The sequence below is a fragment of the Macrosteles quadrilineatus genome, unplaced genomic scaffold, assembly GCF_028750875.1.
Source record: "Macrosteles quadrilineatus isolate MER2022 unplaced genomic scaffold, UCM_ALF_1.0 Scaffold_4__1_contigs__length_99947679, whole genome shotgun sequence".
NCBI lineage: Eukaryota > Metazoa > Arthropoda > Insecta > Hemiptera > Cicadellidae > Macrosteles > Macrosteles quadrilineatus.
The window spans coordinates 88117407-88144770 of NW_026542597.1; the positions used below are offsets into that span (position 1 = coordinate 88117407).

General features: G+C 33.8%; 2 protein-coding genes across 3 annotated transcripts in view; both read left to right on the top strand.

Annotated features, from left to right (window-relative positions):
- The window catches only part of LOC128991781 (high affinity cGMP-specific 3',5'-cyclic phosphodiesterase 9A), a 195746-nt gene that overhangs the window by 37582 nt on the left and 130800 nt on the right, over positions 1-27364 (top strand). The window lies entirely within an intron of this gene.
- LOC128993121 (uncharacterized) lies at positions 2882-25562 on the top strand. The gene is made up of 3 exons (XM_054416879.1): positions 2882-3007; positions 16847-17133; positions 25481-25562. Exons 1-3 carry the CDS (start codon positions 2882-2884, stop codon positions 25560-25562), a joined length of 495 nt encoding a protein of 164 aa, XP_054272854.1.

Consider the following 27364-nt stretch of genomic DNA (forward strand, 5'->3'; position numbering starts at 1 on the left):
GTACACTGCACATAGAAGTGTAGAATCTCGAGATCCGTGTACCACGACAGTCTGCACAGAGTATAACTCAAGCTGCCAATTGACAATGTCCAGCAGCGCTGCGCAGACACGCCGGCCGGCAACTATGGCCATGTACGGCAGAAGTGACTCACTGCGCAGGTATTCTACGCAAGGACGTATCGGCGCCTGCGCTGTGACTGCGCAGACCACGCCAGTGTCAAGGCGGGAAGGCGTCAACTTGAATCTCCTTGTTACCATTTATTTGCCGTCACCAGAGACAGTTTTAAGGGATGTTCCACTGAAACCCATATTGCATTAAGTATATATATTGTTTACGTATATCGTATACAAAGAAAATTGTCACCTTTTCTGCCGTTTACTATTTGCTACGTCATTGATAGTCAATATTATTCTGCAATCCTATTATTTAAAATTTTGTTTGAACTACAGAAGTTTTCAATTCAAACACAGGAGATTATACCTAATTAAATACCTGAGCTTGTCCACTGTGTAAAATGTGTACAATATATAGACCGTTTACTCAGAATTTAACCGATTTCAGAAGCTTAGTCAAATTTCGAAACGAAAATTGGAAACTAATCCTGATTCGAAATGATCAAGAGTTTTATGAGAGGACAAATTTAGAATCACACCAGTCGCTGGTTCTATAGGCTGTATCGGATCGTCAATTACATCGCTGTTAATTAGTTTTACATCCCTTACAATCTGATAATCTGGATCATCCTGTTGTAATCAAATGTAATAACAAAGGTGTATTATCGTCTAATTTTAGTTAGTGTAGATTATTTTGGTTGGGTTTTACTTTTGAATTTATATGGTGGCTTTTTGGGAAGTAAGTTAACTTTCATAAATTTTAGTTCACTTTGGCTTAAACATACAGCGTTATAAATTTATAAATAGAGATTTATAAATGGCTGGAGACAGTTTTATGGACTAAGTTTTTAATGTATGCTGAAATATTTGACTTGTCAATGCAAGTGAATGTAAAACTACCAATAAAACACTTAAGGCTTATAGGCTTATAGGCTTAAGGCTTAAAATGTTAACATTGAATAATAATTACGAACACTCACAAATCCATTCATGCAACACCCTTACAACGCTGATTTGACTAAAGATACAGTCTAGTGCTAATATTAAATTAGCTACAAACTTGGGTCTTTGAGTCAAGGGTATTAGTTCAAGAAACGAAGCCAGTAATCGTCAGGATTCTACAGTGGGAAACTAATTAAAATGTTTGTATATTTCTGTCTTTGTTGGTAGTTTTCACTCAAACAGAACATAACAGTGTATAACTTTATCAAATAAATTTGTAATAAATATTTTACGTTTTGGTGCCGTAAAAATTGAAAAATTCAAAATTGCATTTATATTTACACTTTAGGTAAAATTATAATAATTATTTTACTATTTATAAGATTAAAGTAGCCTATAACACTTCGAATGACATTATAATTATAAAACCTAATATTATTCTTACTTTTACTGAAACGTTTACACCCAAGACCGCCACATCATTTGACTCATCATTATTCTTCATTGGGTCTAAAATATTTCATGTTATGCTACTTAAGTTCTACCTCTTCTACGAACTTCCTAAGAGTCTCCTTCTATCTGTATTTCTCTTTGTATTTGTTTTATCTTTCTTCCATCTCCCCTTCTTATATCGTAAACATTACCTCAGTGAAATATCCAAAACGTAATTATCTCCTTAACTAGAAATCGTACCTAAGTTAACCACATATTTGTTCTTAATTAATGATCTGTTTAGTGTATTGAATAAAAAAATGGTAATAGTATTACCCTATTTCGTAAACCTAAAGAAAATACTTTTCATAAAATTTCGGAATATCTTTGAGCACAATTCCAGGTAATTTGATTTCAAGCATTAAAACGTTAAACACTTATTTAATACTCCATATACACGAAATTCGGAACAATACAACGTTATTTTGACCAGGAAACAAAACGCAATTATTTCACAAAACATCGTAAGTTTTTACCGATCCTGCTAGGACGATCCATATATCAAAGTCACGATTTGGTTCGAGTGACCGAACATGTCTAGACACACCTGGTGATCAGCTGACGATCAGCTGTAAATCAGCTGTGTGACAGGCGAGCAGTCGAGCTTATTGGAGATTTATACTTGTCTCCAATGTCCATTTCTGGAGGGTCTTGTTTTTGTGCTAGCAAACTGCCTTAGCATTTATCACTTTGGTTCTAACAATAATTTAATGATTATCTGAGGAAGAGAAATATTAATTGGGTGATAGGTGGGTAAATTAATGAGCATTAATACCAGTTGATTAATTATTTATGCTAGTTTTATTAAATTCTTTGACGAATACAATTTGAGTGATATTCTTGTGTTAAATAAGACTACCACAAACTATTATGAATTATATCTATACTATATATTATTTTAAAGTATGGTGACGCCATGAAAAAATGAACATATACCTTGGTGGCCCTTTGGGCTTCTGGTGCATACGGGCAAACCTCTTTCCCTGATTTTCGCTTTTGATACCTTGAACAACCGATGAAGCAAATCTGCATCAAATCGCATCAAATCTTGATTGCAAATTGCATGCAATCAAGCGAGTTAGCTTCTAACCTAACCTTACCCAGTGCAACAGCAATTAAGATTTTCAAAGTTACCTAAACGATAAGTCATTAAATTGTTGGTCTGTTCTGAACAGGGTATGTAGTGCGAATCTGTGGATTAGTGAGGATACGCAGAAGAATTAAATCAAAATCGTGCCTGCTAACTTGATTAGTTTTCTCATTGTTTTTAGACCATAAGGTTGCCATAGCAAGCGATCGTTTCACCAACAGAAGCAATACTATGGTCTATATGATGGAACCTGTCTCCTTTGACTTTCCACCTACCTGGGACTCAAGTCACCAGGTAGACGAAGGGTCAGTAGACAGGTTACATCATACAGAGTATATGTCGGGTATTCAGCCTTGTCTCCCGATACTGGTTAGTGCACGTTGATGTCTTGTCCAGTATGCCTGACTTGAGTTAGTGTCTTCCCTAAAAGGAAATAACTGCTCTATGAAACTCATTAACACTACTATTGAATCTCATTTACACATGTATAGTAGTACTTTTTCTGTGATATGACAAACAAAACGTAGGAAATCCTACAGGTTTTCTCAATCGACACGCATTTTGATAGGGTTCACAAATTTTTTTGAAGCCAAACGAATCCAACTCAATTTTACTTTTATCTGTGGTTGTACATTAAAGAAGCCTCAATAGACAATAGTTTTCCATTACAAATCCGTACACTGTTGCATAACATAGGTAAATCTAATGCAGTCTCAAAATTATCAACGTTTTCCTACAAACACACGAAATCCTAAAACCATGAATTAGATATTTAAATAACGTATTTCCTGCTATTTTTTGACGTAGGCCTATAATTAACGGTTATTTAATCCTTCCGATTGTTGTACATTATTCTGGTGTATTAATTACAAACAGCTGTTGTTCTGCGGAACAAAGACTACAATGGGAGACAGAACATATTCAACCACCCCTTGATACTCCTACTACCCCGATGATTAGTAAAAATACATGAATCCTACACCAAATATTAAAAAAAAACTGAGATTAAACTTATATACTTCTTATATACTTTTATACTTATATACTTATATACTTATTCACTTCTATGTTAAAAAGATTAGTTTTTACACTTTTGACACCAATTTGAAAATTAAATTTTTCTAATACCCTAAAATGTAAAAAATGGACAATTTTAAATGTTCTAACCACTAATCAAATTTGGTACATACTGTGTAAACGTAGTATTGTATACGTAGAAGTTAAGGAGAAAATTCCCAAAAGTTTTAATTTTGTTTTCCCATGTTATTCCTGTGGAGAATTAATCAACTGTTGTAGTTTGCTTCGTCATATATATATTCAGATATATTTTGGCAAACTTATTTCTTTCATATTACGCTATTGACGTTTCAATAAATTCACACTACATTGCCATTGCCCTCCCCGTAATAGAAAACCCAAGTAATGTGCTCATAGCTTAGGGTTATTTATATAGGGACGTTTTTAAGGGATATTTTATGGAAAATCCAACTAGGCTCAGTCTGTAGGTTTGATGCAGCGACGGTATTTTTTATCCTGTTAAAAATATTTTTGATATACAAAAATATTTTATGGGGTCTCGCGCATTTATCTATTTTCCTTACATGACTTATTATTAATTTGTTTGTTTTTAAAACACGTTTTTGGTGTGATTTATGTAGGTAAGTGGGATATACTTAAATTGGTGCCAGCTGGGAAGTAAAACCTCTATCAGACAAATTTCAAGGGGTATGGGAAAAATTCGTACTATGGAGGTATTTTCAATAACTCGAGGTTTTGTCGAGGTTTAATACTGCCATCATTCGTCTTATAGAGGTTGCTCCACTACTCAGGCACTTGCCAAACAATTACTGAGGAAGGAAGAGGGATGGGTGGGGGTTTCATGTTTAGACAATATCCAATTTGTCTTGAAAACTACGTACTATGGAGGTTAAGACAATTCGAAATTCGTCTTATAGAGGTCGCATTTCACATTCTTTTTGTAAAGGGTTTTCTGCTAAGAATATTTGTTGTATAGAGGTTAATCAGTCCTAGCCCATGTCACACAAAAATTTCCTATGGAAGTTTTTTTACCTAATTATTACGTTGTTTATAGGTGTTTTTAGCATTGACCATAATGAAAGTTTCAAGGATTTAAACAAATCGTCTTATCGAGGAATTTGTTTCACCGACGTTCGTACTATCGAAGCTCAACTGTACAGTTACTTTTTAACTTTATAAAAATGGAGTTTTGTCTGTAAAAAGATACCTGTAAAATTAGGTTCAATTTAATTTCCTATTGCCTAGCCTAACTATAAACTGTAAACTGTCGGCGTCAAGTAGAAGCTAATTAAATTGGCTTGATCCCAGTCGATTAGCTGAATTAGATTACGTTTCCGACAGCCCGCCCTCGACTGTCCTGTAGATGTCTATGGAAATTTAATCTTCCTTCTATTTCAGGAGACAGTGTTCCAACTACTTACAGCCTTTCTTTTTAAATTAAGTTTATCTATTATTTGAATGTAGTGTATTGACTGTTGGATTATTTTTAGTTTATTACTTTATAAAAAACGCCAGTTGGGTACCTATTTTAGTTTATAGTTTTGTTTTATATTGGGAATTTTATTTTATAATGAATATCAGCAGGCTGGGGGATGTTTTCACATTAGGGCAAAACTAGTTGGATTTTTTTTATCAATGACCGTTTGCTTTTTTTAATGTTGATAAGTAGTACAATGCTTGTTTCGTATTTATATATCCAAACGATTATTTTCTTCTCTTGGATGTTAATCCAAGTTATGACAAGATAATTTTAATAAAATGTAACAAATTGACAAGATAAATAATCAACTAAACAACCCAAGGATCTAATCTATCAACTACGAAAAAATAGGTAATTCATTTTTGTAAACTATTTGCGTTATATGAAATAAAAAAAATCTCTAGATAAAAAGTACGCAAGTTTATTGATCTAGGCTAATCAAAATCTAGCCTCTATTTTTGTGCTATTTATGTGCTAGTTTATGTAAAAATTATAAAATGTGTAAGAGTGTTAGAATGTATCTTTTCCAATTCATGTGCTCATGTTTGATTCGTACTACTTTCTTTGTTTCAGGTATTGGACTTTCTGGACATTATTATGGTAAGCTAGGCTACAGGAAAGATATTAAAAACACTTTTAGGCAAGGTAAATGTACAAAATTGTTTAGTAGAATGTTGCTACGAAATCAATTTATGATGTTGTCTAACATAGGTCGACGTAGGTACAAGACCAGGGTTTGGAACGTTCCCTTTTAAAACGCTAATAAACAGCAATGGTTTTGATAGACGCGATAAAGAAGTACCATTCGATAATCAGTAAGTAGCCTTTTCCCCAGTAAAATCATCTGTAAACACAACTGTAAACAATATATTTATTGTATACTGCCATTGACTATTATACTAGGTACAGTATTTCAAATTCTTCCAAAAAATCCAAGTACGTTTATCACGTAACTCTTACCAGACTATACATTTTTTCAGAATATAGAGACAGTTCAACTTTATCTAGAAACTCTATTGAAAACTCGATACAATGTTTGGTTCACTATGATTTTGTAAATTGATAAAAAGCTCTACCAAAGCAGTTGAATGACACTTAGACATTAAATTGTCAGCAAGACTAGAGCGATTGACAGTTTCATTAGGATTGACTTCTAGAATCCCTTCAATAAATTAAAGTATCGATTACTCATACCAATAATAAGGGTTTTAACTATGTTTCTCATAATCTCAATCGGAAAACAATTTATAGATTTTTAAATACGTGGTTGACCTCTAAACAAACAGTTTGTATCAATTACATTATGAATGGTTTTGTTAAAACAAACGAAGTAACTTTTCAAACTGTCCATTCTAAATTGTTGAGCGTTGTTTGATAACCCCGTAAGAATAAAGATATCGCGATCAGCTGTTAGGTGTCCTGAATCCTGCGATGAGATCAGCTGACTGCTGGCACAGCTGACTGGATTGGCGCCAAAAATGTGATTCAACACCCATCTGACCTTACATCCTAGAGAGATTACTATCCATTCATTCCTTGATCAGGAAAAGAATTCAGTCGCCGTATGGTGAATACTGTATACTTTGGCACTAAAATCAATTAAAATAATAGAGACGAGAGGTTGTCCAGTGGTCGAAACTCGACCAAAAATATGTAATGTAAACTTACTCACTTCTCTATTTTCACCCCACACTGTAAATAAAACATGTGATTGGAGTTTCTTCCATTTGTTTTGATTTTCTGTTTATATTTCGTTGTTATTTCGTCACCAGCATGGCAACGCATAAGATCCATGTTAATTTTTTCAAATTTTTAAACTCATTTTTTGTGCTTATCTTTGAGCCTATTTAAATTTATAAAGGGATTCTGCACACCTACAGGAAAATAGCTTTCTAACGGTATGCGTAGATTTACCCCACGATGCACACGAGCTGAGAAAAAAGGTTTTAAAGAAACATGCTTGCCTATTAATATATAGATAGATTATACAAACTTAGGAATTATATAACCCCCACCACAAATGTATAGCTCATATTGGATCACACTAGAGGGATATATCATCATTTTTGCAAATACTATACAAAATAACGTATTACGTAGCAAAAAAAACTTAAATTTCAAAGGAGTAGTTGCTACATAATGTGTGTTAAACATTTTGAATTTTTTTTTATGTTTCAAAATTAAATGATAATTTTTCTCTCTATCCAAAAAATATTGAGAACGAAGATAGATTTTAGCAATGTGACGATGAAGAAATCTGTTTTAGTTTTGTATAGAACGACCACGAGGCTTATTTTGCAGCAAACATTTCAATAGTAATATATATATCAGATATTAATAGATGCAATATATCAAATATCATGACTCTCATCATTAATGCCCTTGACTGAAAAATCTACTGATCAACACACAAATCTATATAAATCTACAAGCGGAAAACCCACAATAATAAGTGAATTTCAAACTCTCCTCTTACTCAACTTTGGATAAAGACTTTTTCATCACATTGATATCTTACTCATACTTAACTTAGTAATAAATTGATCACCACACTTATGTCCTTTTAAAATTTAGACATCTCCTGGTCAGTTTACTTATCTCTTGATCATAGTTGGCTCAGGAATAAGTTGATCACCACACTCATCTCTTTAAACTTGGCTAAAAATTCTCCTAATCAGTTTACCTATTCTTTAAATAATATTTTGCTAAAGAAGTAGCTGATCATCAAAACTATGTTTCAACGCTTACCCAAACCTACACAAAAGCGTAATATGTTCCACCCAACTGTTATAACAACAAAAAATAAAATCGTTCTCAAAAAGTGTAACAGTAACATACTCTTACATGATTCAAACGCGATACCTAGGCTCTACACGATTAAGTATGAGTTGGAGCTGGCACGCAACCAGCTGTGTTGAACAATTATTGTTGAGCGAACACAACAGCTGTTTACACATACAGTGTTGCCACAACAAATCGTCTTGAAGTGTCTGAAAACGGTCCAACCACTTAGGCTGACTTTGATTAAGCACGCTCTTTAATGGGTTGTTGAAGATTTATCATCTGTTGGCCACGTCTCTCAGCTTGATTTCTTGATTTTAAGTAATTTTACCGCCAAATTTGATTTCAATTTGTTATTCAAAATGTTTTTGTAGTGTTTTATGACTGAAGGGATTTTAAGTGATTTTCGGTTATTGTTTTGAGAGCTGAGTCGTTAAAAGCGTTCGCCACCTAATTATAACTTTTCCCTTTTTACCTAATTTTTTTTTAATAGTAGTTTACGTAACGATCGCGTAAAGATAGTGTTACGACACGAGTAGCAGTTGAAATTCAAGGTATGCGCCTTGACGAGTGCCTTAAAACATAACGACTCTATTTACGCGAGTTGCGTACACTACTTTACCTACAACAATGTTTTAATTATTAAAAACCACTCACTACTCATAACTTCTTCTTTTCGTTTATAACCTCTTATTGCCACTGACAGTGATGCAACGAAACATTGTACCAAAAACTAATTGCAACGATCGACAATTAAATTGGCCTGAACAGCTGATTAGTTGAAGTTCGAATCATTACAATTTTACTTCTTCTCTCTCAATCCTTAAATCTCATTGGTTCGTTATTCGTGTTGTTAAGCAAAACAATGCTCGTGAATGTTGTTAAGTGAATCTTTTCAATTCTAAAACGGAACAGAAACGGCCATTTTAAAAACACCTCGGCACAACCAACGGCTAGACGTAGGTAAACCGCTTTATAGCACAGTTTTAGTTTATTGAGTAACTATCATAGTGTATGAAGAGACTAATAAAATTAGTTTATTTAAAAAAATTATAGGCAGTTTGGTTCCCTAATTATTCATAGTCTAATTTCAAATCCACAAAAAAGGACGGCGAGCTGGTCAGGTGGCTGGGCACGGGACTTCGGGAAAATCCTGGGACTTTGGTAAATTCTCGGGTTCAAATCCTGCCAAATCACCAATAGATTTTATCTGATAAAGCTGCAACCCCTATGTGTAGCCTAAATTAATGTGAAAACAATCGCAAGCTGGGCCCTAATGTCCTAGGACATAAAATCCAAAATCCTTAATCTACCATACTTTGACTATCTATTTAAGAACGTCTAATTACTTCAACCTTAAGTAACTATTTTTAACGTATGTTTAATGTGAAATAAAACCTTTTATCAACTTGACAGTGGAGAAATCACATGTACAGAAATAGAGGAGAAAAACAAGAAAACAACTCTCGGGTGCTTTACACAGAACGAGCGGAGAATCTTGAGTTTGTCTGAGTGATTGAAGACCTTTTTCCAACTCTTAGAAACACACAGGTTTCCTAACAACGGTTGTGGTTTTAAAACGTTTTTGTCATTCAGTAACATTGTATTTCAATGTGATTAATATAGAGGTTTCATTAGAGTTCCAGTCAGATAGGTGAAGATTGTAAGGTTTGTTTTGTCTGGTTTATATAGGTGGCGTATAGTTTTTTTCCATTCGTTTCTTATTGTTTAACCAACATGAACACCATTTTGCTTAATGTTTTTGTAAGCTATTATTGTTTTGGAAAACATGTTGTGTGTCATGTATAGCATATGTTCAAGTGAATTAGTATTGTTTGTAATAGGCCATTGTGAAATCTAACTACATTTTACTTAATTTTTGCATCACAAAATGCTTCGGTCAATTATCAATTATTTAAGATGGGGACGCCACTATGTGAGTATTTTAACCCAAATATGAGTGAAGGATGAGTGTAGGATGAGTGGCACGATCTTGTAGTCTTGTTAGTGACTAAGGCCGACATGTTCCTTAGACACAGCTGTTAATTAATAGCCCATACAGCTAATGGCAACTAAAGGACCTACAGTTAATAGTGTAATCCGAACCACATTTTTTCCCCTTGTAATTTACGAATTGGTCTAATTATCAGGATAGTACTGCGGATAGTCGTAGTACTCACTAGTAACGACGTTAATCCACACCAGGGAGCATCGCATCCACAGTGCATCCCTATAAATATCCACATAACATATCAAACATAAACCAAATACTTGATCTCGCATAATATCGGTAAAATACATTAAATGAATAGGTTTAAAACTAAAATAATGATTATTGATCGTTTCAGAAATAATCTCTGAAATCGTACTAATTACAAAAATTCCAGAACTTATATGTACAAAATATACATGAGTAATTCGGTACAACTGTTTAAAATATACTGATTAGAAATTCTACCTCATTTTAGTAGTATACATTGTTACAGAAACATTCAACTCAAATATTTAAAACTACGTGGTAAACCTTGTCACCATTATATACTAAAATGAACAAATACTTATTCGCTGGCTAAAACCGATTGAGCGTTTATATTTTTAATGTTTTCAACCCCCCCCCTCCCCCCCTCACGAGTGCGGAGCTAGAAGCTCACAAACAACATCTGAGACGAGGACGGGATCTGCAGGAGACTAATGAAGGCAATTGAGCCTCTCTGTAATGATATCAGCGGATAACAGAGCCTTCGAGGCAGCTCTGGATCTAAAGACTACAGATATAGACCCGACTAATCAAAAATAAATTTGATAATCGTATATTTTATTTATTTTAAAATATTTAACATAATTTTGGTGTTTTAGGAAATTGTTTCTATGTATGTGTGTCTTAGGAAGCTGCTTTATCCTTTTCGTGTCTGTTTGAGTAAGCTGGCTTTTTTGTAAATTTTTTCACCCTTAAGGATGCTGCTTTAGACATAGATACTTGAGTTCCTTGAGATGCATTTAATGTTTTCATAATGTGTTTAGGGCGTTGTGTTATCCTTTCCACTAGTGTGCAGCGTTATATATTTTTATGTAATGCAAGACTCTTCTTTATACATTTTGTATTTGACATAGAATGCTACTTTATCGATTCTTTATGTCACTTATCTATTTATTACGACCCATATAATTCCGATTTGTCTAGTTTAATGCAATGTATCAAGCTTTTTAGTTCGTTGCTGTATTTACAAAATATGAAAATGCTAGTACCGAATACGTGTCAGCGTTACAGAGACTATGGCAACAAATGGTTTCAAAATTTTAAATAGTTCTTTTTAAATATACCTACACTTTTATTGTCGTGCTTGATTGCTTGGGAAATAAAAAAAGTTTAAATTATATTAAACTAGCTGTAACCCGCGGGCTTTGCCCCGTTTAACTTCTTAATTTTCAAGATGATCACGTTTGCATGGCTCAATCACGTCCTGGTTGAAGTTCGTTCGCTACGCTCACTCACCTTTAGGTTGGAGCTCGTTCGCTGCGCTCACTTTCCTTCAGGTTAGCTCGTTCGCTACGCTCACTTGCCTTCAGGTTAGCTCGTTCGCTAAGCTCACTCGCCTCCAGGTTGAAGTTCGTTCGCTACGCTCACTCACCTTTTGGTTGCAAATTAGCTGTTGTCATAAATGTAAAAGAAATAATAGTGCTAGTGCTGCACCCTGTTGGTAATCCTTGTAACTTTAATGCTATTGAACATCACAGAACAGAACCAACTTGGTTAATTGAAACAGCTGTTAAGATTCAATAATTTCATTTCTCATAAGGTTAACATGGGATGGGAAACTCCAGAGCCAATGGGGCGGAGCCCGAAAGGATTTTTGAAATAAGAATATGCCTATATGTTAATCGGGAATGTGAGCTATCATCATGCCAAATTTCAGCCCAATCCGACCAGTATTTTTCGCGTTTACTTTTCCCATACATACAGCAACCACCTCTTTTTTATAATAGTATAGATTAAAGTCTATGGTGTTTGTTTGGATTTCAGTTTTGAAGAGAATAAACAATTACTGTTCATTACATAAATGTTTGTATACATATTTGAAGGCAAATTTTTACTTACTTAAATTAATCAAAATTTTGAGTATTTATTGAACACTTGGTATAGGTATTTTTAGTAAGGAGTTTTAAGTATTTGTGAGCATTTAAGTCAATTCAGAAAAAATAGTTTTACACGACAATAATACTGTATTTTTAGTGAAGTTTTTGTTGATTATACTAAATATTAATTGTGTTAATCGATTTGTTATCACATTTATCGTTGTGATTCTCGTGAAAGAGAATCGCATTCGACCAGATTATTCACAGCCCTAGTAAGCTTGATGGTTCGGCAACATTTGATACACGACAATACCAACATTCGGCTGATAACAGCTATCGTTCTATCAGCATTAACAACGACACGACCCATCAGCGCGTTTACTGATAAACGTTATCACCAAGCTTCTGTTTACAACATTTCAGCTAAGATTATCACGGGGTTTTTACTCCAATTGTGATCCAGAGATAATTTCGAGCTTTCAGTTTGATATCAGTGCTTTGTGATTAGAGTTTGTTGAAATTTGTTTTCCACTTTTATTATTGGGGTTGCTTTTCTAACTCAGAAAGCAAAAATATGTTTAAATACCAATAGTGTTATAAATAACAAAGTTAAGTCATCGTAAGGCTTTTTGGTGGAGGGTAATCTGAAAAAAATAAAGCTCTCCTTACAGCGTATGATTTCTACACAGTGTTTAAAGTTCAGTGTGGATTCCGAACAACCAGGTCCTAGCATTATAGGTTAGGAAAAGTGTCACAAGTGACAAATGGGAATTGAACCACATACAGTACTTTTTATCATGAAATTCTAAGCTATGAGTTTTAGTGAAAAGGATTTTCCTTTATACAGGTTTTAATGAACACTAACAATGTTTTCAAGAAAATCAAACAAAGTGTCTATACTAAGCATTAAACTAATTGAGATATTATTTTTCGTTGTAAATACTAAACAAAATAAAGTTTTTGGTTTAAAACAATGTTTCAACAAAAGATTTTTGGATCAGTCTGAAGAACTGTTTATTACGCAGACCAAACAAGTAATAAAACAAAGAAAAGAGTAATAAAATATTCCCTCTCGTCCAGTCTTTGTTAAATTTTTAGAAAAGAGAATTGCTCAGAAACTCTCTAAATAATTAACTATATTGATTACAATGCTTAAAAAAATTACATATTTAAAATCGTACGTATTTTTAGACAGTAATATTAGCAATTTTGAATGAAAGTTTAAATAAATCTATTTATTTATTGAGCTTTTACTGAACAAATGTCTAACAAACGTTTTGACTGATTAAATTACAGTATGTTATAAATTCTTTAAGTATATGAAAATATAATACGATATAGTATTTTATGTAACAATATTAGGTGCAGATATTTTTCCTTTCCTAGATGTATGGGTTCAAGTTCTTCCAAACACCAGTGTATTTAGCTTTGTCATAATGGCATGACCATGTGTTCAGAACCTGTCATAGCTTTAGTTGCAATTTTGTAAACTATATAGGATATGTCATTAAAACAAAGTAACTGAAAAACTACGTCTACTTACTGTACATACAAATTGGGTGATAATTATAAATTAGAAAATCTCGTAATATATAAAAATGCATTGTTATGGTAAATGTAAAATAACATTCATGGTAATGGTTAAACCAAAAAAATAAAAAACAGAAATAGGTTTATCATCGCAATAGAATAGTGCACTTCTAAATCTAACGCTCATACAATCGTTGCCGTGCACGTTGAAGCAATATTTCGTTTTTGGAATTATTAAATAACCGATATAGTGGTGATGAGTTAGGAAAATTGGTCGATTTTGAAATTAATTTGTAAGTTATCAAAACAGATCTAGGAACTTTGGTATTATACCAACCACATCGATAAATCTAGTTAAAAAAATACGTTAATTAGTTTAAATAACAAAATCATCCTAACCTAACCTAACCTAAAGCATAGTCCACTCTTAGGTTAGGTTAGGTTAGGTTAGGTTTTATTTTTAGGTGTGGTCGGTATCCATAGTAACCAGATAAATTATAGGGATATTTCAATACAGTACATCTACACATGACTGTGTCAGCTGTGTCTAGAGAACTGCCGCAACCTAATAGACCTAGTAGAGTGGCACTATAATCATATCAGCTTATAATAGTGATAAGGGGCTTAGAGAGGAGCCTTTGTCTTAAATCTCTTCTACATGACTGTGTCAGCTGTGTCTAGAGAACTGCCGCAATCTAATAGACCTAGTAGAGTGGCACTATAATCATATCAGCTGATAATAGTGATAAGGGGCTTAGAGAGGAGCCTTTGTCTTAAATCTCTTCTACATGACTGTGTCAGCTGTGTCTAGAGAACTGCCGCAACCTAATAGACCTAGTAGAGTGGCACTATAATCATATCAGCTTATAATAGTGATAAGGGGCTTAGAGAGGAGCCTTTGTCTTAAATCTCTTCTACATGACTGTGTCAGCTGTGTCTAGAGAACTGCCGCAATCTAATAGACCTAGTAGAGTGGCACTATAATCATATCAGCTGATAATAGTGATAAGGGGCTTAGAGAGGAGCCTTTGTCTCGACTCTCTTCTACATGACTGTGTCAGCTGTGTCTAGAGAACTGCCGCAATCTAATAGACCTAGTAGAGTGGCACTATAGTCATATCAGCTGATAATAGTGATAAGGCTTAGAGAGGAGCCTTCGTCTTGACTCTCTTCTACATGACTGTGTCAGCTGTGTCTAGACAACTGCCGCAATCTAATAGACCTAGTAGAGTGGCACTATAATCATATCAGCTGATAGTAGTGATAAGGGGCTTAGAGAGGAGCCTTTGTCTTGACTCTCTTCTACATGACTGTATCAGCTGTGTCTAGAGATCTGCCGCAATCTAATAGACCTAGTAGAGTGGCACTGTAATCATATCAGCTGATAATAGTGATAAGGGGCTTAGAGAGGAGCCTTTGTCTTGACTCTCTTCTACATGACTGTGTCAGCTGTGTCTAGACAACTGCCGCAATCTAATAGACCTAGTAGAGTGGCACTATAGTCATATCAGCTGATAATAGTGATAAGGGGCTTAGAGAGGAGCCTTTTTCTTGACTCTCTTCTACATGACTGTGTCTAGAGAACTGCCGCAATCTAATAGACCTAGTAGAGTGGCACTATAGTCATATCAGCTGATAATAGTGATAAGGGGCTTAGAGAGGAGCCTTTTTCTTGACTCTCTTCTACATGACTGTGTCTAGAGAACTGCCGCAATCTAATAGACCTAGTAGAGTGGCACTATATTCATATCAGCTGATAATAGTGATAAGGGGCTTAGAGAGGAGCCTTTGTCTTGACTCTCTTCTACATGACTGTGTCAGCTGTGTCTAGAGAACTGCCGCAATCTAATAGACCTAGTAGAGTGGCACTGTAATCATATCAGCTGATAATAGTGATAAGGGGCTTATAGAGGAGCCTTTCTCTTGACTCTCTTCTACATGACTGTGTCAGCTGTGTCTAGAGAACTGCCGCAATCTAATAGACCTAGTAGAGTGGCACTGTAATCATATCAGCTGATAATAGTGATAAGGGGCTTATAGAGGAGCCTTTCTCTTGACTCTCTTCTACATGACTGTGTCAGCTGTGTCTAGACAACTGCCGCAATCTAATAGACCTAGTAGAGTGGCACTGTAATCATATCAGCTGATAATAGTGATAAGGGGCTTAGAGAGGAGCCTTTGTCTTGACTCTCTTCTACATGACTGTGTCAGCTGTGTCTAGACAACTGCCGCAATCTAATAGACCTAGTAGAGTGGCACTGTAATCATATCAGCTGATAATAGTGATAAGGGGCTTAGAGAGGAGCCTTTGTCTTGACTCTCTTCTACATGACTGTGTCAGCTGTGTCTAGACAACTGCCGCAATCTAATAGACCTAGTAGAGTGGCACTGTAATCATATCAGCTGATAATAGTGATAAGGGGCTTAGAGAGGAGCCTTTGTCTTGACTCTCTTCTACATGACTGTGTCAGCTGTGTCTAGACAACTGCCGCAATCTAATAGACCTAGTAGAGTGGCACTGTAATCATATCAGCTGATAATAGTGATAAGGGGCTTAGAGAGGAGCCTTTCTCTTGACTCTCTTCTACATGACTGTGTCAGCTGTGTCTAGACAATTGCCACAATCTAATAGACCTAGTAGAGTGGTACTGTAATCATATCAGCTGATAATAGTGATAAGGGGCTTAGAGAGGAGCCTTTGTCTTGACTCTCTTCTACATGACTGTGTCAGCTGTGTCTAGACAACTGCCGCAATCTAATAGACCTAGTAGAGTGGCACTGTAATCATATCAGCTGATAATAGTGATAAGGGGCTTAGAGAGGAGCCTTTCTCTTGACTCTCTTCTACATGACTGTGTCAGCTGTGTCTAGACAACTGCCACAATCTAATAGACCTAGTAGAGTGGCACTGTAATCATATCAGCTGATAATAGTGATAAGGGGCTTAGAGAGGAGCCTTTGTCTTGACTCTCTTCTACATGACTGTGTCAGCTGTGTCTAGACAACTGCCGCAATCTAATAGACCTAGTAGAGTGGCACTGTAATCATATCAGCTGATAATAGTGATAAGGGGCTTAGAGAGGAGCCTTTCTCTTGACTCTCTTCTACATGACTGTGTCAGCTGTGTCTAGACAATTGCCACAATCTAATAGACCTAGTAGAGTGGTACTGTAATCATATCAGCTGATAATAGTGATAAGGGGCTTAGAGAGGAGCCTTTGTCTCGGCTCTCACCAGATAACCCAATCATAGATCTGATTTAATTGTTTGAAGATCTTCAAATTTTTATAGACATAATTTTTTAGAGAGATGTGTATCACCATCCAGATGTAGTAGCAAGGATAAAAAGCAGGAGACTGAGATGGGCTGGACATGTGTGGAGGAGAGAGAACTCATCATTGATCAAAGCTGTGGACCAGAACAAACCAGAAGGCAGAAGACCACTCGGCAGGCCGAGACTGCGATGGAGGAGTCAGGTGCTGAAGGATGTGGCTGTATTGGGCACTACTCCTGAGGCAGCGGTGGATAGAGAAGAGTGGAGAAGCATCGTTGGCGAGGCCAAAAACCTTCTGAGGTTTCAATGGCCAAGGAGGTAAGGTAAGGTAAGTAATTTTTATAAGCAAATTCTATTGTTGATTTAACATGTAAATCATGGTGGTATCACTGCTTAAAACCATTGTGATACCATTCAGTAGATTGATTATTTTCAATAATGACTCACAATATAAAATTTAATTCAACAATAACTTTATCTAAATGTTAAAAAAATTATGCTTATGTTATAAAAAAATTTAATATAATGTATTTTTGAAAGTGCCTATATATTTATTTTGTGAACGTGGTTATTATTTGATATTATGCTTAGAGTTATCACTATACTTAATTTTATTAAGAATGTTTTTCCTCCAGTGTTTTTTTTTCATCTTTCTTTGATCACAATGATAAATCATAGTGGCTACTCTTTTTATAAATAAACTAAATTGCATTGGGTTTTATACGAATGTGAATCTCCTAAGGTCAAATACACGTTGACTATGGATTCAATTCCGTAAAGTAGATTCCATCCCTACGTTTAAGTCTAAGCCAGTTGAAAAATAAACGCCGGATGTAAATATATCTTTTCTTTCTTTACGCCAACCTCTTATTTACACCCATAACATTTAATATAAATCTTCACATCTTCACATCTAAAAAAAAAAAAACAAAAAACAAAGAGGAATCATAAAAGTAGTAAACAATTTTAGGGTATTGGCTGAACAGGTAGTGTATCTATAATCAAATATGGGTGGCTCATTAAAATATGTTTTCATTAATTGAATAAATGAACTAAAACACTGGTCCATACGATAGTAGTCTAATCTAGTATACAAGTAGCATTGTGAAGAATTGGTTGGTTATATATTTTATAAATCGTCTTCCATAAAACTGTTCAGTTTACTCACCTTTAGTGGTCATTGCTAAGCACATATTTGGCTTTTCTGCTTTGAGTCGTAATGTTTGTATCCTCAATGGATCCAGCTCGTTTTACCTTTGCGGACTTGACTATTATTTGATCAACATTGTTTGTTTGATTATTAACTGAACGCAATCGTTTATAACGTTGATATTGGTCGCCAAACTAATATGATGTTTACAGGTGGTTTCACACAAAGTAAATTTGACGCGGTTGTAGAGGTGTTAAAATTACACGTGACGCTTTGGTGTGTTTAGTCACAATCGTACCGCTTACATGGACATAATTTTTTCACCTGATTAAATTTTAAAACTACAATTACATATAGTCTATCTATTCTATGTATAATAGGCCAGCATGAATTTTGTGATGGTTTTTTGATGCCGTCATACAATTGATCACCATGTTCAAGATGTCGTTGGATAGGTTGTGGTACATTGATTTCCATAAAGTTTGGAATTCAATCCAACTATGGGCTCTGCCATAGTGGTCTTGTTATAAGCTATAATTTTATTAGAATATTCCTAACTGATGGTATTTGTGTATACGTATGTACGGATTTAATTCCCCCATATTTTTGTTTAGGAAGAGGGTATTAATTACTACGGCTTATTTTGGAGTGTTTATAATTATTTACGATCTTTCAATTGCAGTCGCAGAGCTAAGTGAACTCTCAACTTATCTCAGTCAATCGCAGATTCCGCCAACAATAGACCTCTTCAGTAAACAATACAGACTGTGCAACTACTTACTTCAAATTAACTGTGTTATTTGGAACAATAACAGCTCCATTGTTGACTAACTGGTTCAAGTGGAGCATTAACTCACTTGCAGAAGATCAATTTATCGTTGGTTTCTGGGATATTTGAAGAAATATATTCATGGTGCCTACTTTAGGTGATCATAACAATGATTATGATCAAACTGAACAAGTGGATACAATTTAATGTTTTTCAGTCACAGTATCATTATGGATAATGCATTAGATGTTTATCTGTTCATTATCAGCTGGGTCAGTGTCATCAGCTGACAGGTCATTATCGTATAATGTAATCTGTGATGAGCTTATAATCATTATCCGGGTTGACACCTTCAATCGTTGCCGTAGAGGCTACTATTTCTGATGATTATGTAAATACATTCTATCGGAATTATATACACCATTTGGTTTCATAAAGTTCACTTCGATTCAATTCAATCAGCTGTTTGGCTATATGAGATCTGACAATATTAGGTGACCAATTGAGCCTAAATTCAAAACAGTTGATCAACAGTAAATCACAGTTCAAAATATATTTAAAAAAAAGTTTTAAACTTAACTTTAAATGTTCAAAGGTTCAATTTCAAACTAGTTTAATTTTCCTTAGCCACTTTGTGATTTTGTGTCATTGTCCCTACATATTTTGGATATTTTCTTTTTCATTTTTTATATAACATTAATTAGTTCATAGCCCTTTAACAATTAGCATCTGGGTCAAGAAACGATCATGGTGGAATCGAACCAGCGACCTTCTGATTAGAAGGCGAGCACTATAACTAATTGGCAACCAAGAAAATTTATTGTCTGACAAAATACGAGTGAACATAAATTTCTGTATTGAATTTATCATAGAACATTGAAGACGCAACTCTGAAAGCTTAGTGATTGCTTACTATGATCCGATCATTATCAGTACAGGCTTATCTCACGAAGTACATAATCAAAGGCCTCTTGTGTATAAGGGTATAAGCTCCTTATCTCTATTATTAGGTGTGTACTATCTCGTCTCCTGAATTGTTTCTATTCAATTCCGCCCTTGATATGATGATAAAAATATATTGTTAAAAATTTATATTTTTCAAGTTTTAAACGTTTACTAGTTTGACAGAGTATCAAAATGCCAAAGCCCACAGTACCACATTATGGCATTGAATTCTCGATTCGTTTGTGTCCAATTTGACTCTGTTGGAAAAAATTACGAATTAGGTGGTCAAATTTTACAGAATATATTCATGAAACGCCTACAAATGGTATCAATTTATATTTATACTCTCATGCCAAAATACTTGGACGCTATACGGTTTTTTTTATATGAATTGTTTGTCTTATACTGTGTAGGAATTGTTACTATTTGTTCACAAAGTTAAATTAGACGGTTATGCATGTTCATATTGATATAAACACATTCAGTATTTATTAAGCGCATACAAAACTTAAATAATGTATGAGTTATAAGGTAGGAACAATTTATATTTACGTACATTTAAAGTACAGTAGTAAACGTGTTGTTAAAGTGCTTTGGTCAAATTATTCTAATAACAATCAAGACTAGTTTATAACAAAAATCATTTATTGCTAATTTAGTAGTATATGTGTCTACAATTATGAACATCAAGAACGATTATACTTAGTCAACCAAATATGATTATGTAGAAACTAGCTATAATAATACCACCATATTCACTTTAAACATTATTCAGTCCAATGGGTCATATCCCGTAGTTATCGCACGATTAGTTCAACTATGTAATTAGGTAATACCTGCATAACATTATCTTCTCTCTATACCGAATGAGAATTTAATGAATAGAAAACTATTTGCAATTAGTTAATTACTCTTTTTTACCTAGGACGATAGGCTCTGAAGCGGGATTGTTTTTCACATTACTTCAGGCTAGGACTAGAGGTCGTCGTATTATCACTTGGATACAATTTTTGATTTTGTGGGATTTGATTCGGGGATCCCAGGGACCAATGCCCAGCACAATATGACTAGTCCATCTAGCTACCATTGAGGCTTTTGGAGTTTTTTCACAAATATTGCTACAGATAACTACAGTTGCCATTGTAGTTTATGGCAGTTCTATGACTAATACCCTTTTTGGTACTCCAGAAGGGAAAAACTTCGTTTCATGTAAAGTATTCATTTTCATATCATTAACAATTACTTATACTTAAATATATTAGTGAACTAGCTCAATTTGACTTTATAAAAGGCTACTTTGGGGGTTAGGGACAGAATATCGGGTTTTGGGTAATATTAAAAGTAATACTCGCAGTTGTCCCTCATGTTACCCTTGTTAAAAGTAGCCTATTCTAATTAATTTACGATGCTCGATAATGGATACATCTTATATAATTTGAAAATATTTTATTTCCTGGTAGAAATTTTAAGATTTTATAGAGTAATTGTGTATTGGTTTATTGTAGTTGTTAACTTTTGTTCATTTATGAGGAATTAGGAATTAGTCTCAAAAAAGTTTACATTTGTATAAAATCAAGATTGTACGCCTGAAAATTCGTTTAGTTGGTAACATTTTTTCCTTAGGTACGTATGTTCATATTTTTAGAAAGAAACTAGCTGTGTACCCGTTCTACGCACGGGGATCTTATAATATTCAGTTGAAACCTTCTTATATAAAGAACAGCAGTTGGTTTGCATATTTTAAGATATGCTGGCCAAACTATTATACATAGCTTCATTTTATGTTGTTTTTTGTTGTTCCGGATCGGTATGACAATCAATAAAAGGTTAAATTACCTCTGTGTCTGCCGGTCGATCCTATAACGGTAGGCTTACTTTTATTTTTACTATCTGATCTCGTTTGCATGGCTCAATCACGTCCTGGTTGAAGTTCGTTCGCTACGCTCACTCACCTGTATGTTGGAGCTCGTTCGCTGCGCTCACTTTCCTTCAGGTTAGCTCGTTCGCTACGCTCACTTGCCTTCAGGTTAGCTCGTTCGCTACGCTCACTCGCCTCCAGGTTGCAAATTAGCTGTTGTCATAAATGTAAAAGAAATAATAGTGCTAGTGCTGCACCCTGTTGGTAATCCTTGTAACTTTAATGCTATTGAACATCACAGAACAGAACCAACTTGTTTAATTGAAACAGCTGTTAAGATTCAATAATTTCATTTCTCATAAGGTTAACATGGGCTTCCAGAAATTCCACGTCAAAAATCGACAAAAACTTGATTTTCAAGGGTTTACTGTTAAATATCTAACTGTCTCATATTCGATGAAATACGTCTAAAACCATCTCATATATGTATAGTATTTGGAAAATAAGTTTCAGGCGGGACAGTGCTATAGTTATTGAGGAGTAGTTGTAATAAAGTGCGTATTTTAGCGTTACCAAGAGAATGACAGATAGACAGACAGACAGACAGACAGACAGACAGAAATTGAGATAAGGTTTGATTCGGTTTCTCTGACCTATGAAATGTAAAAATAACCAAAAAGTTCATTATTCTAAGCAATGTACAGACAAAACTCTAATTTTATTTATATAGATTTGTTATGAAAAGTGTAAAAACGACTTACAGAACTGTGAAATTTAAACTATTTAAAATGCTAACTTTTTACTCTATTGTTATTTGTAGAATTTCCCATTTTTTCGCAACAACGTGCATAGCTTCGAATAACCCGAGGGTATAGAGCTTTGGACAATAGAAACTAATTCATGAGGCAGTCTTCATTGTTTCATTATTTAAAACTTTAGTCAACATTTCTCCATACAGACATTATAATTTTAAGTGAATCAATTACTGGTGACCAAATTGATACATTTGCTAACTCCTAGTTCGTTTATCGATGTTCTATTAATAAGTTTTGTATTTGAGTTTATTTATAATATTTTCTAATTGAAATTATTTACTTGACAGCCGATTCTAGATTGTATTTTCCTTAAATGATAGGCTCATATATTTCTTTCAGGGGTTTGACTATTTTTACTTTCATTTTGATTTAATTGTTGCCATAACTTACACTCATTATATAAATTATAGTGTTTAAAATCACTTTATAGTATTTAAACCGCTATTCTGTGCTGTAAATCGATTAATATTTGATTATTCCAAGTATGAGAGCTTTATGAATTGTTGAAACGTTTAACGTTCATATAACTTTATTCAAATGTATTACACTTACCTTGCATTACAGTAGAATTGAATCAAAGTAAACTTCATAAAATCAAGTGGTGCCTATAACTCCAGTAGAATATTTACTTAATCGTCAGAAATAGTATCCAGCACAGCAACGATTAAAGGTGTCAACCCGGATAATGATTATAAGCTCATCACAGATTACATTATACGATAATGACCTGTCAGCTGATGACACTGACCCAGCTGATAATGAACACATCTAATCCATTATCCATAATGATACTGTACCTAAAAAAACATTAAAGTGTATTTCGAAATCTATGGAGTTGATAGCCCACCGTAGGCCTACTTGCGTTTGATATATTTCAAATATTGGTGTAGCCGCTCTAGTGGGTTTATTATATATACTTGTTTGACGTGTGTTTGAAAATTAAGCACTTTGTTGTATTTTTTAAACTTTCTCCAATTTAGTGTCGGATTTCATAATGGCTCGTATGACCAGAAACTAGTAATCCTTTGACTGCTATTAAAACTTGAAGATGGACGAATAATTTAATCTTTACTTTTTCCCCTTGTTGCAAGAAAGTTGTAGGCCTACGTTATGCAAGCTTAATTATTTAACTCAATTTACATTGTAAAACCGTTACCTGAATATTTTTATATTTGACCAAAATAAATATGTGCGTTCCTCAATGGTCTCCTGTAAAATGGTTGGTGGCCTTTTGAGAGAGCGTGGTTAATTATACCACACATATTCCACAAGTGTAGTCTCTGTGACCCGTGGGTCTTTGTCAAGTCTATTACACCGTCGCAGCGTTTATTAAATAGTTTTGCGGGAAAATCCTTAAAAAAATTTAATTTACTATGTGATGTACTTTATTGATTTTGGAAAATATTTTCAATTCGTGATCCATAGAAAGTGGAATAATTTGTGGTGAATTGAAACATACTACAAATTTAACTTGGTTTATATTTAAATTTAATTTTTCTATTATTTTCCTAAGTATTCAGAATATTTTTATTAAGTGCTGCTCATTGACCTAATATTTTATGTTTCTGAAAATACTTTACAGCTATTCTATATAGATACGGTGTCTGCTTTAGTATTTAAAAAAAACAATGATTGAGGGACATATTTTTGTGAGAAAGTTAATTATTTTCCTAATGAAATGTTTAAATTGTCCAGGAATAGGTTTTTCTGTAATCATTTAATCTAAAGCGTTGCTAAACCTATTACAAACTACACAGAGTTTTTCGTTTGGAACCTAAAACTCGTTACCACAAATAAATTATAATTCAATATGTAGGCTACAGGTGCGATTGGAGTTACTAAACTGAGTTCATTTATACAATTGTGGAGTAAATTACACTTTTAAAATGTAATTAACTGCAGATCCTTAAAAAGAAATTACCACATAGATTAAAACTTGGTATAGTTTGTTAGACACAATAGTAATTATTTTAGGTCCGTTGTAGCCAAGTGCCAGTTTCTGGTTCCTCTACCTTTGAACTGTAAGCTTGATTGTAAAAATCGTAGCGCTAAACCCTGTACCCGGTCGAAATCCTATTATAGCAATTCCAATAACTGAGCAAATGTAGTTTTTGGCGAAATCCCTTTAAATAGTAAGAAAATAACGTAGGCTATTTAAAATACTCTTTCAAAAAAGATTTCCACACATCTATACCCATCCATACATCCATACATCCATACTACGTCCATACATCTATAGTAGAATATTTCATACTACAGCCAAAAGTGCCTCTCTGGAGGGCAAAAACGTCGTGTGATGAACCAGCTGATTCTTTTCATACCTAATTAAAAGTAGTACTTTTGCCCTGCAATGTATTTAAAATTTTTCTTTATTGATGTGGTGTGGTAAAAATAAAAGCTGTTACTATTCATGAACAATAAACCTGCATGAATCCCTAACCCGAATTGGGGTAGCTGTCAAGCTTTGCTATGATTATAAGCTTATATTAATGAAAGCATTATGCGATTATCAACTGTCCAGCTGTGTAGATGTGCCTGTCCCAGCTGATAATACAATGGGACTGACACTCCCATCTTCAGTGCATGTACTCATTATAAATCTCAATATCTGGGACAGTATGCAGAAATTTAAAATAAATAATACTTTCAGATTCTTGATTTGCAAATTCATCTTTACGAAGCAATTTTGTTATATGGGATGGTTTATTTATATTTATAGACCAAATCAGTTTTCACATCAAACAGTACGCTGATATGGTAATAAAAGCAATAGTGGTATAAAAGTATAGTAATAAAATACTTTTTGTTCCCATTGTCAATATGCTACAGGAACATTAGCTAAACTAAAAGAGTGCCCTATAGTTTAAAGACCAACTTATTTCAAATCCTGTATCCTCAAAAAAAAAAATGTCATTTAAAGTTTAAGCCTTAATAATTTAAATATTTTAATATTCGTATTTTGTTTCAGAACAATAATAATTGTTATTATTATTATTTTTCTCTGCTTTTTGTGAATTGTGAGAATGCATGCATGCATGGGCGTTTCACAGTGAGTGAGAGGTTATGTTCGTTCGGTCAAACCAAACGGACTAAGGTTTCAGGTCTTTTTTGGTTCTTCTTTTTTTCAGTCAGCTCAGCTCGGCCGGCGCTGCCAGTGCCAGTCTGCTGTGCAAACAAACAAACAGTTCAAACATGGTCTACGAACCATGAAAAACAAAGAGGACCAAATATGAGCAATCCAAAAGAATTCCGTGATTATAAAGAAATATTTATGTCACTACATTTTAGATTTTTTAGTGTGCTGCCAACTACTTTGTTTTCAGTTAAAGTGCCTGCCACAAACCGCCGTAGAAATATAGGACATTAAGAAATCTTTGTTCAAAAAAGAAAAAAAAATGTAAATTATTTGTTTGTTAGCCTTATTGTATCAATTGGACCTCACCGACAAGTTTTATAAACTTGGTGAGGCCAGGCTGTTGTAATTTTCAGAATAAATATATTTGTATTTGTATTTGTATTTTGTATTTGTAACACATCTTCTTCGCTAGAGTAAGTACACTGTCAATAGTAAACATTTTAATTTAATCGGCCATAACAATACTTCAACGAATAAATCGCAAAAATTATATTTTTCTATTTATAATTAAGAAAGGAAGCGAAAAATTGTAAAGTGTATATCTTTTAACAACAATAATACAATATGTGTATGTATATTCCCTATAGCAACTAAAAAGAAAAGATGTTGTCACTCATCAAAACCTCTTACGTTCACATAGTATCCTTAAAAGACCTTTCGCTTGAAATTGCAGGGATAGTTGGAAATATACAATATTGTCGTTCATAGTTCCAAATTTTAATTAGATAACCTACACATTATCACCAAAACTAAATATGTTTTTCTATTAAAGTAAGTGCGTTCTTTATAACGAAGGCTATTCGACAAAATATCATTTTATAGAAACCTATATTTACCAAACCCTTAATCAAATGTTGAAACAATAATAATGTAATATTAACCACAAATTTCTAAAATGCAAGTCATGATAGAATGATAGTCATGATATGTTTCGGGACGAACACGTCAAACCCTTCTCAATTATTCAACATGTTCAAGTTTGGGTCTGGCCTTAACACTCTCTCTCACATCTGTTAGTTATATCTTGCAACAAAATTGTCTTTCTTTTTAAAAACTTTCTTTTGAATTGTTAAGGCCTTTGTAAGGACTTTGGCAAAACCTTATATGAGAATATAACGTCGAAGAGTAGTTTTTAAAATATTATAAATTAAATTAATTAACTAAGACCATTTAAACAGTTGAAGAAGTTAACCGGTACAGGAGAAATTAATTATATTTACCTGTGAAACTCAATATTAAATATTTATTTTCGTTTTTTAAACACGTTGAAATAAATCTGATGTTGGGTTACGAACCCCCTGGTAACGGCTTCGCTAGCCCAAATCCCTTAGATGTTGGCGGGATTTGAACCCGGGTTAAGATAGTCTCGTGTTCTCGCCACTTAATAAGCCACGTACGTTTTAATTAATTTTAAGCATTTTTAATTAATGGCCCAGTGTCTAGTGGTGATTGGGCTTTAAAACATTTCTTGGGATCGATATCTTTGAAATTTTATAGAATTTTAGTCATTAAGCTACCTTAAAAAGGAATATTTAAATTTTTGAAATGATTTTACTATCTTAGTCTTACAAAAATAAAAAAATATATAATTGATAGGGTTTTTCTTTGACTACAACATAACTTTACTCATTTATTTATTTTATTATTTTCACCCACAGAAAAATTCAGGCCTTTTTCTACGGATAATTTTAGACACTCAGATATTATTTTTTTCTATATTCTTCGAATTTCATAATATTATACGTAAATATCTGTAATACACGTTATTAATTTGAAGTCAGAATATTTAATTCTTTGTTTGAAGTTAATGTTTAATGTTATGAGTCTAAATTATTCAATATTTTAGACATTTTCCACCAAGATAGGTGAAAAATTA

Coding starts and splice junctions, on each gene's coding strand:
- LOC128993121 (XM_054416879.1), top strand. CDS start 2,882: ATGGAACCTGTCTCCTTTGACTTTCCACCTACCTGGGACTCAAGTCAC. Junction 3,008..16,846: donor AGCCTTGTCTCCCGATACTG/GTTAGTGCACGT, acceptor ATAATTTTTTAG/AGAGATGTGTATCACCATCC. Junction 17,134..25,480: donor AGGTTTCAATGGCCAAGGAG/GTAAGGTAAGGT, acceptor TCTTTTTTTCAG/TCAGCTCAGCTCGGCCGGCG.